This window comes from Haliotis cracherodii, unplaced genomic scaffold, assembly GCF_022045235.1.
Source record: "Haliotis cracherodii isolate W230 unplaced genomic scaffold, xgHalCrac1.p SCAF_14, whole genome shotgun sequence".
In the NCBI taxonomy this organism is placed as follows: Eukaryota; Metazoa; Mollusca; class Gastropoda; order Lepetellida; family Haliotidae; genus Haliotis; species Haliotis cracherodii.
The window spans coordinates 23143791-23158690 of NW_027266269.1; the positions used below are offsets into that span (position 1 = coordinate 23143791).

A 14900-nucleotide genomic window follows, 5' to 3' on the forward strand; every position below is an offset into this window, starting at 1 on the left:
AGGGTTCTTGGCAAGACATAACACAACATTCAAACTCACACATACCAGAGGTATGACAAGAGACTAAAGATGGAGCCTCAGTTCCACCAAAGTGACAATGTATGTATCAACCTTGTCGCACTGGTAATCATACCATAGGGTGATAGAACAAATTCAGATACTTCATCAGCTGAGTTAGATGCCGGCTAAAGACATCATCCGAAGAACAAGACATACTTCTTCGTTAAAAAAAAACAACTTCCGAGACTTTTCCCGTTTCATAGCTTTTAAATATTCCATATTTTTTCCAAGCAAATTTAATGCAGTACATATTTAATTGCTACCCCGTCAACTCATATCTCAATAAAGTACAATAACAACAATATTTTAGACCACCTCAAACGTCTATAGGCCCTTTTAGTGCATGACAACACACGAATAAATGTTTATAATAATTAAGTGCTTGACAACACACGAATAAGAGTTTATGATCATTTAACCTGTAAAAGTACATTTTAAGGCTTATCACCGTGTCCGTTAGGATAGGCTAGATTAAGTATATCTAGTACATTATGTTATATTTTCATAGCCCTATTCTTATTGATTTAAATGAAGCTGGAAAAACATTTTTCCTGGCATTTTGGACATTACTTTCACAATATACTCTTTTTAATTAGCATCCAGTCAGTTCAACGTTGTAATCCTTACTGTGGATCTGACTTCTTTATGTGTGTCCTCCTTGTTATCCATTAACTGTTGTTGTTAGCGTTAATCTGATGCCTATCACAACATATCATGTATAAATACATTCACTTGGTTGTAGTCACTAAGGACATACGATTCTACATGGAAACGTTGCAATAAACCAAAAAACAGAACTTATTATCAAGGAAGTTGTATGTTTTCATAATATATTTCAGAATCAGGATGTTTGCAAGTGCAGGTGCACTCTTTCAAACGATCTTTCTACTGCTGTTTTGCTGTGACATGCAATGTGACGGTGTCATCACTCATCACTTTTTAATAGCCGACAGGAATGCCACATTTCCAAAGGTTTATTTGAAAAGACTTGGTGTTGTGGATAAACTACATTGTTTCCTACACTGCTCCCAATACACGGGCTGTCTCCGCGTTGGAGTCTCTACAGTCGGGGAATGTTTTTTATTCGCTGATTCCATCAGAACACTTCCTGATAAATCAGTGAATACAGGCTACCTCTACAGTTCACTCGTGGCAGGTACGTAACTAAAAGCTAAAAATATCCTGTTAAAGAGTCAATTGTACGATTCCTAATATAGCATACGAATGTGTTTCTGAATCATCATTAATTATAAACAAGGATGGTACCAGGTATATTGCTAAAAAGGGAACGTGTATCCTGCTCCATCGGGGTCGGCCGTCACAAACACATGCAAAGTCAAGTCAATGGTTCGTTTAAAAAAGGCACGGAGACGTAAGTCAAACTAGGGAATTGTATCGCTACAACTCGTACAGTTAACACAGTCGAAGGTGATAATATGAGAGTGAGTATATTCGTGCGATATCACGATAAAGGACACCAGAAATGCGCTTCACATATTGTACCCATGTAGGGAGATGGTAATGAACATGTAGGCGGATGTATGTATTCAACACAGTTTGTCAGGGTTTAAAGTTCAATAAGTATTCAGTATGAACTTGCAGAGTGCTGTATGAATCTGCAATGAGTTGACAATGCCTGGGGGGTGGTACATTCTGTGATATAACATTGCCCCTACCATGGAAACGGCGGATGTCAGTTCTGAATCTTTGATATATAAATATATGTAAGTAAATATGTACATATTACTGCATAAACCGGAAGTTCCATACTCATTATGTGATAACAAATATATATCAGTACTGAATCTGTGATAACAGTGCATGTCAGTACTGAACGAGTGATAACAGTGTATGTCAGTACTGCACGAGTGATAACAGAGCATATAAGTACTGAATGAGTAATTACAGCGCGTGTGAGTACTGAACAAGTGATAATAGTGCATGTCAGTACTGGACGAGTGATAACAGTGCATGTCAGTACTGAACGAGTGATAACAGCGTATGTCAGTACTGAATCTGCGATAACAGTGTATGTCAGTACCGAAGCTGCGATAACAGTGCATGTCAGTACTTGACGCGTGATAAAAGCGTATGTCAGTACTGAACGAGAGATAACAGCGTATGTCAGTACTGAACGAGTGATAACAGTGTACGTCAGTACTGGACGAGTGATAACAGTGTATGTCAGTTCTGCACGAGTGATAACAGCGCATATCAGTACTGAACGAATAATTACAGCGCATGTCAGTACTGAACAAGTGATAACAGAGCATGTCAGTACTGAACAAGCGTCATCAGAAAGATGACATATAACCCCCCCACCCCCCCACCCCCCCCACCGCCCCCCTTTCTCTTAGCCCATGTCAAAATAGCTGCAATGGGAATTCTAAAATAAACATTTCTAAAACTCCTTTATCTCAAATGGCACCAGTTCAGTATGTGCTTTATATATAGACATGCAATGTTTGGCAAGGAAATATTTAACAGTTTATTTGTTATACTCCTTAAGTGAACCCTCCCTATATTAAAACTTAAATCCAACTTTTTGCCATGGAAACGTAGAAAATATTTTTTTTTATTCAATTCCTACCTAAATAACCAAAATGCACCAGTTCAGTATGTGCCTGGTAGACATGCAAAGTTTTGTAATAAAGTATTTAACGGTTTTTGAGTTACGCTCCGTAAACGAACACCACCCTTATAGAGCCTAAGTCCAACTTGTTGCCATGGAAACGTAAAAAAACAAGTGATAACAAGTGATAACTGTGCATGTCAGTACTGAACGAGTGATAACACAGGATATATAAGTATTGTCATTATATTGTTCATGTCACAATTGAATGAAATCAGTTAAAGCATTGCGCGAACACATGGTATCATCACTGTTTGGTGTTAATTTATAAACACATGCACGTGATATACTCGGAATCCTACAATTGACACTACTTTTGGGTCACATTTCTCATGAATATATGGAAGGCTTTGATTTATTTTAGACAAATGTTTATCTGAAATAAAAGGAGGACATTCCTGTTCACAAATTTATTGCACTGAAGTACGAAAGAGTATCTTACCTGTCCTGCTGGTGATATAGAGACATCGTATATTGCAGGTTTGACGACACAAGAACAGAACAGTGATGCTAGACAGATGTACACGTCATCAATAAACACAAGACAACAGACGATGAGAGTCACAGAGACCCACAGCAGCAGCAGCCTTGTGAGTCCTGCGACTACTAACATTGAGACCAGGACGACCTCGAACTCCAGCAATACGAGCAATGGCACAAAGGATAGAACCCCAGATATCACACACAGCAAGGCCACCACGCCCTCCAGCAATTCCAACACGAGCACAGAGGATAGAAAATCAGACATCAGACAGAGTAAGGCAACCACTCACGCCAGCATTACAAGCACTGGACCAGACCTCAGTGGGAGCCAGGGTACCACGCCCCCCAGACCATCACCAGGTAGTTTATACGACAGATTAAAGTGTAATGTTATGTAAGATATGAGTGCCGCAGAATCCTTCGATTGTGCTCACTGAGTTGGTCTGATGTATTCAAGATAACGTGTTTTCAGATTTGCATTTTAAGTGTCTTTAAGAGCACAGCATATGTATCGATATTGTAAATATAACTTTCTATGTATATTTGAGCAAAATACTTGAAAAGAAGTCATTCGCGACGTCATACTGCAACATCATTAGAGTAGAATGATAACGAAAAGAAACGAATATGGGACATTGTTTGTCAACTATCGTACGGCTGTCTGTACCAAATAAAATCTGGAACAGACAATCCAATGATTGACATCATGAACATCTATCCACGCATTTGGGATCCGATGACATGTAACAACCAAGTCATAGAACCTGACCTCACAAACATGTTAGTCGCTGAGACATAAAAATAAACTTAGTAAAATTCTGTATTCTGCTCAGGTTTAATATGAAAAAGGATCTTACCCGCAAGCTTGTCGTTAAATGCCGCCGTCAGGCAACCTGAAAAATGCCGTGGTTGTTCTTTGTGCGTCCTTCATCTCAGAGCTCAGCAACATCCCTGTCACCAAACCAAAGAGAACCTGATACACCAGTGATCGATATTCTGAGCAACGACCCCAGACTTCGGGATATGATGGCACGCAACCAACCATCTATCGATCAACTACGGCACCCTTTTTTAGACACGTGAAGATCCAGGGTAGAATAGGTCTTCAACAACTCATGCTTGCTCTTAAAGGCGTCTATGCAAGTCGTAAGAGGCGACTAACGGGATCGGGTGGTCAGGTTCTCTTACTTGGTTGATGCGTGTCATCGTATCTCAATTGTGTAGATAGATGCTCATGACATCAATCATAGGATTGTCAGGTCCAGATTCGACCATTTACAGGTGGCAATTATCCAGCTGTATGACGGCAAAGAACGGCGTTAAACAACAAACAAACAAAACTAAACACCTTTTTTTGCCTTTCAGGTGACGCGTTTATCAAGAGTGTCTATACCATCGTGACCCAAACCGGTACCGAGAAAGATAGTAGCACGGACTGCTATGTGAACGTGGACCTTTATGGCGAGACAGGTGGTAAAGAAACGTTGTATCTCAATAACTCCGGGAATGAAATGGCCGACGGGTCTAATGATACTTTTACAGTAAGTATTTAAACACACACGGACACTACAGAGAGCCTGCTTTAGGAGGGGGTAGCATATCTGTCTTGTCATTGTCTATGAATATATAGTTTGACCAAAACCTACTGAGAAGGGTTGTTTTGTTGGTTTGTTGTTTTACGCCGCACTCAGCAATATTCCAGCTATATTACGGCAGACTGTAAATAATCGAGTCTGGATGGGAACAATCCAGTGATTAATATCACGAGCATCGATCTACGCAATTGGGATCGATGAAATGCATCAACCAAGTCAGGGATCCTGACCACCCAATTCCGTTAGTCAACTCCTACGACAAGCATAGTCACCTTTTACGGCAAGCCTGGGTTGCTGAAGACTAATTCTACAACGGATCACCACTGGTCCTATTGAGAAGGAGAACAGTGTAACTTATACATTTACTACGTTAGAAACCAAGATATAAGTTTGTCCAACAAACAATGCTTTCCTGAAGCTCCAAAACAGCAACATATTTTGTATATATTTTTGTAAATGTAATGGTTCAATGCGACGAGGCACACTACCCTGCATTCATATCACATATATTTTGTAATGTTTTTTTAATGGATATTGTCATTCGTGACTCCCTAAATAATTTTAATTTAGGTTAAGGTCCGTACTGTAACTTGGCCATTCCAGTAGTGTAACATTTTGATCGTTAAGCCATTCCGGAGAATGACTCGCTCTATGTTTTGGATCATTGTCTTTCGGAAATACCCACCCATCACCATACAAAACTTGTGATTTTGGAAAGAGATGTTCCTGTAAAATATCAGTGTTTACTGCACTTGTCATGTTACCTTAAAATATACACAATGGTGTGGCACCAAAAAAACCACACACACACACACACACACACACACACACACACACACACACACACAAAGCCACCCTGCCCCTACACACACACACACGTGAAATTAAGGACTGTACTTTGAACATTTGTTTTACGGTACCTTTTGTACATGTTGCACGAGGTTTTGATATAGCTACACTGAGTGAGTGAGTGAGTTGGGTTTAACGCCGCTTTTCACATTATTCCAGTTATATCACGGCGTGTCAGCTTAATGTGGGAGGAAAGCCCGAAGTAATGCAGGTCTCAGACGTTTACCACTTCGATGAAACCCACGAGCACGGGTATGGTGCTGACAAACCTAGAAACATAATCGGGGTGAACCGGGATTCGAACCCACAATCAAAGGTTTCTGGCGCGCCCAGGGGACGCAACTGTGCACAGCGAATCGCGGCGCCTTAAACGACTGGGCCATCCGTGCCCCCTAGCTACACTGAACTTTCATATGAGTAAATATGAGAATGTAATTTCTTCCTGGTGAGGTGATAGTCATGGTATTCCTCGTGATTTCTGCCAATCCATTGCATCCAAATGCGTTCTTAATTTCTATTCCTTTATCTAATATACCAAGTCGCCTTCTGTCACCAACAATCAAGTTACTGGGCCTACCTGCTCCCTCTCTGTTCCATCTACACTGTCAATAGTTTTCAAAGCATGGCACACAGTTGATAGTGGAATGTCTGTTCTCTCTGTAATGGCCTGTGCTCATCTGATTCCTTGATTGTATAATTCAGAAATATTCTTTCAGTTTTCCAAAGCTGCCATGGTCTGGTTTGCTGTATGCCAGCTTGTTCACCAAGGGAGACAACACTTGTCCTACTTTCCAATTATTTATAAAAGAATAAGTTCTACATACACCTTTGATAACTATTGGTGGCTACAATAGTATGAATAATTCTGAATAATTTCTGCTCAATCTATAGAAGTGAAGGCCCAGGTACCATCTTTCAACGAAGAGTGCCATAGGACTTTTGCTAAAAAATTAAGGGATGACGTCAAGTTTCCAATACGAAGTGCAATATTCCGTCATTTCACATCGCTTGAGACACAATCGAGCATGGTCTTTCTGCAAAGATTTCAAAGACTTCGTCATGTTTGGTGTTTGATCAGGGTTACAATATTCAAGGCAAAGCAAGACATAAGCAAAGCAAAGTTTTATATTAGACATGTGGAGGACATCATCACTGTTTGATAGTGATTCCTAAATACAAGTTCATGATAAAGTAGGAATCGTTCAATCGACTCTGTTTTCAGCAGATACTTTTTGTGAATATGAAAAATATTTTTGTTGCTGTTATTTACATCATAATCAAATCCAGAGAAGAAACCTACTTGGCTTACTGGATCCGTCAGGTGTGTATGAACGATTATCTCAACAAGGGGAATATACCATGCGACCATCATTATAGTCAATAAAAATGGTAACCTGGCAACCAGCATGATATACATTGCTGCTGGAATCCTGATTACCGAGTTATTTTTCAGACGCACAGTTTTGAAAAATGATCGCTGTGCGGTCGCGGGGCACTGGGCGAATCTCTGACTTTTACAAGTTAGAGGAGTTGTACATTATTGAATTTTCTACCCCATGAGGAAAAAATAAAGATTGCTTGTAAATAAAAAAATGAGTTATGTTGTCCAAGTTTCTGTATCGCTTAAGGAAAATACCTTTAACATGTAGTCACTTCTTATCGTACATCGATAAAGTCTTGTGAGCCGAATTTGTTTAAAATTTGTTTGACACCATTATATAAACTATTAGCAAACAAAATACTGCCTTATATCTGAACGACATAATGGCATATATATTATAATCATATGGTTATGTATAACGTGACAGATTCGATACGAAAACGGCCAAATTGATTAATATCCATCTTTCTTCAGTTTACCAGGTCAAGTGATCTTGGAAACTCAACAAAGATTTTTGTGGGAGAAATTGCCGACATACGACTTCTTTTTTCAAAATACAGCTACCCATGCACATGGAGCAACTGTATTGAGAAAGATTCGAAATATATGCATGTCATTTTCTGCATACCAGCCTTGTCTCATTTGTAGTTAATAGAATTATGCAACTTTATGCCTTTCGATACAAGTCCACCTGTTTACTTTCACATGCATAAATACACCTAAATAACATCATGATTATGCATTTCTGAGGCAAAACATATGGAGGTGAATCGCCGTGTTCTTGTACTTGACATATTGTGGTTTTTGTCCCAAAATAGCGGGACAAGAGTCTGGAAAGAGCTATATGTTTTGCGTACGTCTAGTGTGGCCAATGGTGCTAAATATTAAAACCCTGCGGTTGAAAGGAATGACCCTTTTCCTCAATTTGATTGATTAATGTCCATTTGTCTTCAGTTTACCAGGTCAAGCGATGTTGGAAACTTCACAAAGATGGTGCTGAGAGTTCTCAAATTTGGTTTTACGCCTGGATGGTTAGTTGTTGGGGTGAGTGTCCACGTTAATTATTTACAACTTTCCGTGGATGAAACAATTCACACGAGACGAGTATAACCATTCTGGGACCCGTTTCAAAAGCCACTTCGTGGGCTACCAGTCCTTTTTTAGCCCCTTAATTAGGAGCGGAGGAAGGGAAACAATAAGTATAATCTTTTAACGTCTTTGGGTATGACGCGGCCGGGTATCGAACACCGAACTTCCGCTAACTTGGTTGATACATGACATCGATTCCAATTGCGTGGATCGATGCTCATGACGTCAATCACTGGATTGTCTGGTCCAGACTCGATTATTTACAGACCGCCGTCATATAGCTGGAATACTGCTGAGTGCGGCGTTAAACAACAAACAAAACAAACAAACTGATTTTCAGTGGTCTATTTATATGGTTTTCATCACAGTTTTACCTTTTGCGACCGGGAGAATCTTTCTCGGCACATTATCGAGACGGGTTGGTTTCTGGCTTTGTTTTCATATTATGTGAATGACGGGTACTGCCGGATGAGAAAAACACACTTTGATTTGTAACGCCAATATTTTTAAGTTTGGGAGCCTACTCCCCATCAGAATAAATGTTCAAAGCTTTCAGCTCCTCTCAGAACAAAATCACCCCGGGGTCTTGAACTGTACCCTTTTTGCGAACACCTGGTGTCGTCATGTATTTTCAGTGGTCCATTCATCTGGTTTTCATCAATGTTTTGCCTTGTTGTTCTCGGGCGTTGACGTTCTGTATTTCTTTACAGGTCGAGGTAGGGCGTAAGCGTACCTACAAGCGACACGAAACCACTGACATATATTACACTTATATCAACCAGTGGTTCCAGAGAATGGATGGGTGGCATTTCTTTCATTTTATAGAAACTAAATTTGTAATGAATTACACCATGGTGTCCACGTTCACCACAGAATACTGATAGGTATATATGCAATCTGTGTAATCTCGGAAAAAGGAAAACGATTAGATGGACAGTGTAATAGTGTAAGTGGCCTTAAGTCCAATAATTTACAATAGTAGTGTGTGAATGAGTTGGGTTTAACACTGCTTTTAACAGTATTCCAGTTATATCACGGCGTGTCAGCTTAATGTGGGAGGAAAGCCCAAAGTGATGCAGGTGTCAGACGTTTAACCTACGATAACGGGTATTGTGCTGACAAACCTAGATACATAATCGAGGCGAATCGGGATTCGAACCCAAAACCATAGGTTTCTGGCGTGCCCAAGGGACGCAACTCGGCACAGCGAAACGCTGCGCCTTTGACGTCTAGGCCATCTGTGACCCCCCTACAATAGTAGAGAACATATCTGCAACGTAACATTGACCTTTAAGATGTACTGCTTGTGAACAATAAAGATTACAATAAGGTATTTTTTCATAGTTTTCCATAAACGTCTTCGTGCGGATACATACCAGCCACATAAAGAAACTGTGCACGGAGAAAATATATTCTGGATTGAAATACAACACAGCAAGAACAAAATGATGCAGACGCTGTAGCAGCTGAATGATCGGACCATAAGAAAATGTCAACGGGACCTGAACAACATCTGTTACGATGACGTCAGAAGATCAAAATGGAGTAGGGGGTCAAACGACAAAGTCACAAAGTTAATAACGGGTATGACCACCCTGTGCGTGAATCACAGCAGTGCATCGGCGACGCATGGAGTCCACCAAATGGGCATGGAAGGCCTGGGGAATGGCCTGCCATATCCTCCTCAAATCCTGTGCCAAGTCACGGACGTTATCTGGAGGATGTGGAAGACGACGCAGACGGCGCTCCATTTCATCCCACACATGCTCTATTGGGGAGAGATCTGGAGAAATTGCAGGCCATGGCAGTAACATGACATTGTTATGGTGAAGGAAATCCATTGCGACCCTAGCCGTGTGAGGACGAGCGTTGTCCTGTTGAAATGTCAATCCCGGGCCATGACGTTGCAGGAAAGGAATGACCACAGGCCTCAGAATCTGATCTCTGTAGCCAACACCGGTGAGATTGCCCTGAACAACCACCAAAGGGGTTCGGTGCCGTGCTGTTATCCCACCCCAAATCATCACAGAGCCAACCCAAAACGATTCCTCTCCACAATACAGTTGCATGCATAACGGTCTCCCAAACGCCGGTAGATACGTTGGCGCCCGTACCTACGAGCGACACGAAACTACTGACATATATTACACTTATATCAACAAGTGTTTCCAAAGAATGGATAGGTGGCATTTCTTCAATAATGAAGAAACTAAATTTGTAATGCCTTACACCCTGGTGTGCACGTTCACCACAGAATACTGATAGGTATTTATGCAATCTGTGTAATCTTCATTTAAAAAAAAGCTCATAGTTTAAAAGAAATACCTCGGTACACAATTAAAGGTTCCCTGATACTAACGTGGCTGATTATAACATGCGGCAAACATTCACTCACTTCAGGCAAGTAGCTTGTGTGCATCTCAATCTGATTGGTTTGCCTACCTCGACGATGATCACTCGAATCCTACAAATCAACATAAGTCTCTCAACTGCGCATGAATAAATACAAAGTAATTGTTTTCAAGACAAGCCAAAATGTCTGAAGATATGTTTTCCCAGTTCAGTTTGAATTTGGGAAAATATGAGAGCGTTTTCGCCTTGGACATGGATGATGCCATGCTGAAAAAGTCCTGATGGCAAAGAATGATGGCAAGTATTTAAGGACTGACGCCTCTATCAAGTTCATGAGAATAAACGCTGGATTCATGAATATTATCTTGATGATCCGTTACCCTGTAAACATTGTGTCATAAATAAATATTTCTGCAAACATAACAAAATATTATTACATTTTTAACCCCCTGGTATGTAATACGGAGTATATAGTAATCAGCAATCCAGCACAAGACAGAAACTTGGTCATACTGCAGGGTGACAACTCACACAGTTGCGATGCTCTCGATAACTCTCTTGTCAGACAATCGGAAACTTCTCATGGGGATATTTAAAATGGTCAATTCTGCCGGGTCAATTCTGGTTGGGTCAACAACGTCTTTGGTTAAAATAATTAGGATAAACAAGTCTGGCCGCACTGATTGTCAATTCAGTCGTGACAAGATCAGTACAGACGAGTCCATTTTGACTCAGCTAATGAATATATTTTGATACGTGACTTTCAATTGAGAATTAATTGTCCTTTCCTTGCCATTTTAAACACAACACAACAATGAAATCTTAATCGGCAATAAAACAAACAAATTAAATATTATCTTCGTGTTAACGTAAATTTCTTAAGATGTTATACAGCTAACCCCTCTAGTTAAAAAGCGTCGTCGATGAAATGCTCTGATCATACAAGTACACTTAACATTGGCTTGAAAGCTACGTTTGGCGTAGATGATATGTTAACATTAATATTGACTTTAGGCAGTCGAATATATTACCTCATATATTGTCACTTTCATGCTCGTACCGTGTTACGCATGTGTGGCAAAGCCACGGAGTATAGTCGATCTCCAATTGGCTGACATCAGACAGTACACAGTGTTAATTGAAATCGCATTAAGGTAAAGATGACATAGGAAGTTATAACCACTTTCTGTATATGGGATACCATTCTATTCTCTCAAATATTCAAATAGGATATTATACATATTAATTGTAATTCCATTTTTATCCACGTTTTATACAGTCGCAAAATGATGCCTGGTGGTTAAAGCGTGCGCCCGTCACAGCGGAGGTTTGATTCCCGTAGTTATGCTGTGTGAAGCCCATCTCTGGTGTCCCCCATCGTGATATTTTAGGAATAGAATCCCATTCACTAGCTCAGTAACCAGCCCCGCCCACTCACTCACGTCACAGCCCCCACCCATGAAGGACTCACTCACTCATTCACTCAGCCCACCCCCCCCACCCCCACCCCACCCCCCCCCCCCCCTGCTCCCAGACACTCTCTCACTCACTCAATCACTCACTCACTCACTCACACACTCAGGAGAATGTATCGCCTGAAACCCGATCATAACCATCTTCGTGTGGAAGAATAAATAATGATCACGGGTATGTTCACGTAGTTTGTTTCCAAAACAAAAAAATGGACAACTCCATCACAGCAATGGTATTTATCTTTTATCAACCGAGATCAAATGTACTACACCGGTCTCTCCAAAAGAAGATCTAATTTAAACAAAGTACTGTCGTGAATGCGAGACATTTTTTCACAGACTGTTACTACTGAAAAATCGATTAACTACCGATCTACCTCCCTGTGTTTCAAAAGCAGTCCAATCGACAGTTTTACAGGAGAAAAATTCGCCCAAACGCAGAAAGGTGAGATTTTATGAAGTCCATTGAGAGAATTCGGACACGGTCTGTAGACATTTACGTATGTGACTTTGTAATAATAATAATAATAAGGTCACTTGAATGTATTGACCTCCCCGAACGACTACTGGATTTACTCAAGTCTTAAATGATTTGCTGGTGAACTTAACTTGAGATGTATTCGCAGGGGCAGGTGGTGACTTTCGACCCATTTCTTTTAAAAGAGGAATATTTCAGGGCGATTCATTTATCCCATTGCTTTTCTGTTTGTCACTAAATCCTTTAAGCATTTGCTCAGCAAAGATGAAGGTTATCCCCCGGGACGTCCTCAGCACAGATCCCCAAAACCACTTACTCATCTCCTTTTCATGGATGATCTTGAACTTGTTGTCAATGGAGGATCTACACTCAGAAAATATAATCTGTTTGTTGATTCTTTTTACAATGATATCGGCATGTCCTTTGGACTCGACAAATGCAACGTTCTCCATTTGAAACGTGGCAAGGTCGAAAAGGGAGGATCAGTTAGTTTACTTGGGGGAGGAGTTATTGACCCTCTTGTGGAAGGTCAGTCAAATACGTTCGTAATGATGCAGATTAGGGACAAACTCCAGAATGCCCACATCAAATACAAACTTTGAGCGGAGTACAAATGTTGACTTAAGAAAATCTTCAAAGCTGAAGAGTGGCAAAAAATGTTAAAGCTGAAAATACTTATACCTGTCCTATTATACTCGTTTGATGTTGTTGATTGGAGGAAACAAGAAAGTCAGGGTATTATCACCCTCACACGAAGAATTATGTCAGGCAATAGATCCAACCACCCTCGCTGTTCCCTCAATCGCTTATAATCACCAGCCATAATGGGAGGGCATGGTTTGAATAACGTGGAGGCTTTTCATGACGGAATTGTTTTGTGCACGTTTGCACATTTTTATTTGTTTGATGATCCTCTTGTGAAGCATTTCTCATGAAGACTCATGATGAAAACAAGGCATTCCAAAGTCTAAAACGGGCCAAGTATGTGGGACATAATCTCAATGTCAGTGTTAATTATATTGATGGTTCTGTACTGCTCAACCAAGCGATGAGCCATATCAAGTCGGCCCAGACTTACTTTTTCAAGGAGAGGCTTTCTGCATCGAGTTTTATTCAGTGTGTTGATAAGATCAGCAACCCTGCAGAGTCCTTCGCTTGGATAACGCGGCTGGCCTGACAAGTGAAACAGAAGGTTTTCTGTTTGCTGCTCAGGACCTTAGGTAATGAATTCAATGAGACTGCCCAACGCATTGTAAGTGGATGCCCAGCTTTGGCAAACACACTGTATCCTAAGCGACATGATGGTGTAGCTCGATCAGTTTAGCACCGTCTTTCCCATGCTTGTGGTTTTGACTCAGGGGACCATCCATGGTACGACCCAGAATATGTAGAAGACGTCATGGAAAATGATAGATACAAAATTCTTTGGAATAGGCCTCAGACGTATTCAGGCAAACAAACCTGATCTTGTCCTTTTTGATAAATGCAATGAAATCATTTATATCACTGAATTTACGGTCCCTTTTGACACTGATGTGATTGACAAGATTCATGAAAAACATGGCAAATATGCAGACCTCGTTTTCGAAATGTCACGCTTGCATCCGAAGTACCAAATGTCCGACTCCCCATTGTTGTCGTTGGCTTAGGTTTGGTACCACCCAATCTGTTGACTAGCATTGGGAGAGTACCCGTGTTTGCACTCAGGAATACAGCCATTCTGACAATTTGGCTAATGCAGAAGGCTGCAGTGTCGGGGAGTCTTCACAATCTCTGAAAAGTTCTGGGTGGGTTTGACTAGGCAGCGCTTCCTGGGAGAAGTCCCACCCGCTATCTGGGCTGCGTGTAGAGGGGGCAAGGGCCCTGAGCTGATAATGAGCCTAACCAGCCTGTCTGTTCCAGGATCACCCAAATCCTCTTTGCTGCATTTTTAATCTCTAAATAATAATAATAATAATTAAACAAAAATCGCCTGAATAAGAGACTAGTAAAATACAAGACAGATCCTGGAGAAACAACACGGTCACGTTGTCAGACATTGTGAGCACAAACCCTACTTAGCCTACCTTGGCAAACCGCATTATCAGTTGTTCAAGGGAGGTCACTTTATCTCACTCCATCGGACGGGCAAAGTGGGCCCACATTCGAAACTAAGGAACTCAGTAGACTTTAAATCAAATATATCTACCAAATTGATTACTTAAAAACTCAATCAAAGAGTCACTTATTCGTTCAAAATGCATGAAATAGTATCAATAAAGTAAAACAATACCAAACGACACGAACACTTGCCCCGCGAAACTAGGCCGTGGGCTCATCAATATTCATGAGGGTATTCCTTTTGTGGAACAGTTCCCACGTCATTGGTTGAGATTTTGACCTTTGACGTCATAGATAGGGGTCATTTGCTAATCGCTTTACTACGTCTGCCAATTTTTTACTACGGAGAGTTCTATGGCAATATCATCACCCCCTAATTATGGGACATGGAAGAAATTCGAGAATGTTG

General features: G+C 40.7%; 1 protein-coding gene across 1 annotated transcript; it reads left to right on the forward strand.

Moving 5' to 3' along the window:
- Nucleotides 1–966: 966 nt before the first annotated feature.
- Nucleotides 967–8970, forward strand: LOC139460873 (uncharacterized). The gene is made up of 5 exons (XM_071242349.1): nt 967–1216; nt 3173–3535; nt 4541–4716; nt 7955–8044; nt 8800–8970. The coding sequence occupies exons 1-5, from the start codon at nt 967–969 to the stop codon at nt 8968–8970; spliced, it is 1050 nt and encodes a 349-aa protein (XP_071098450.1).
- Nucleotides 8971–14900: the final 5930 nt, after the last annotated feature.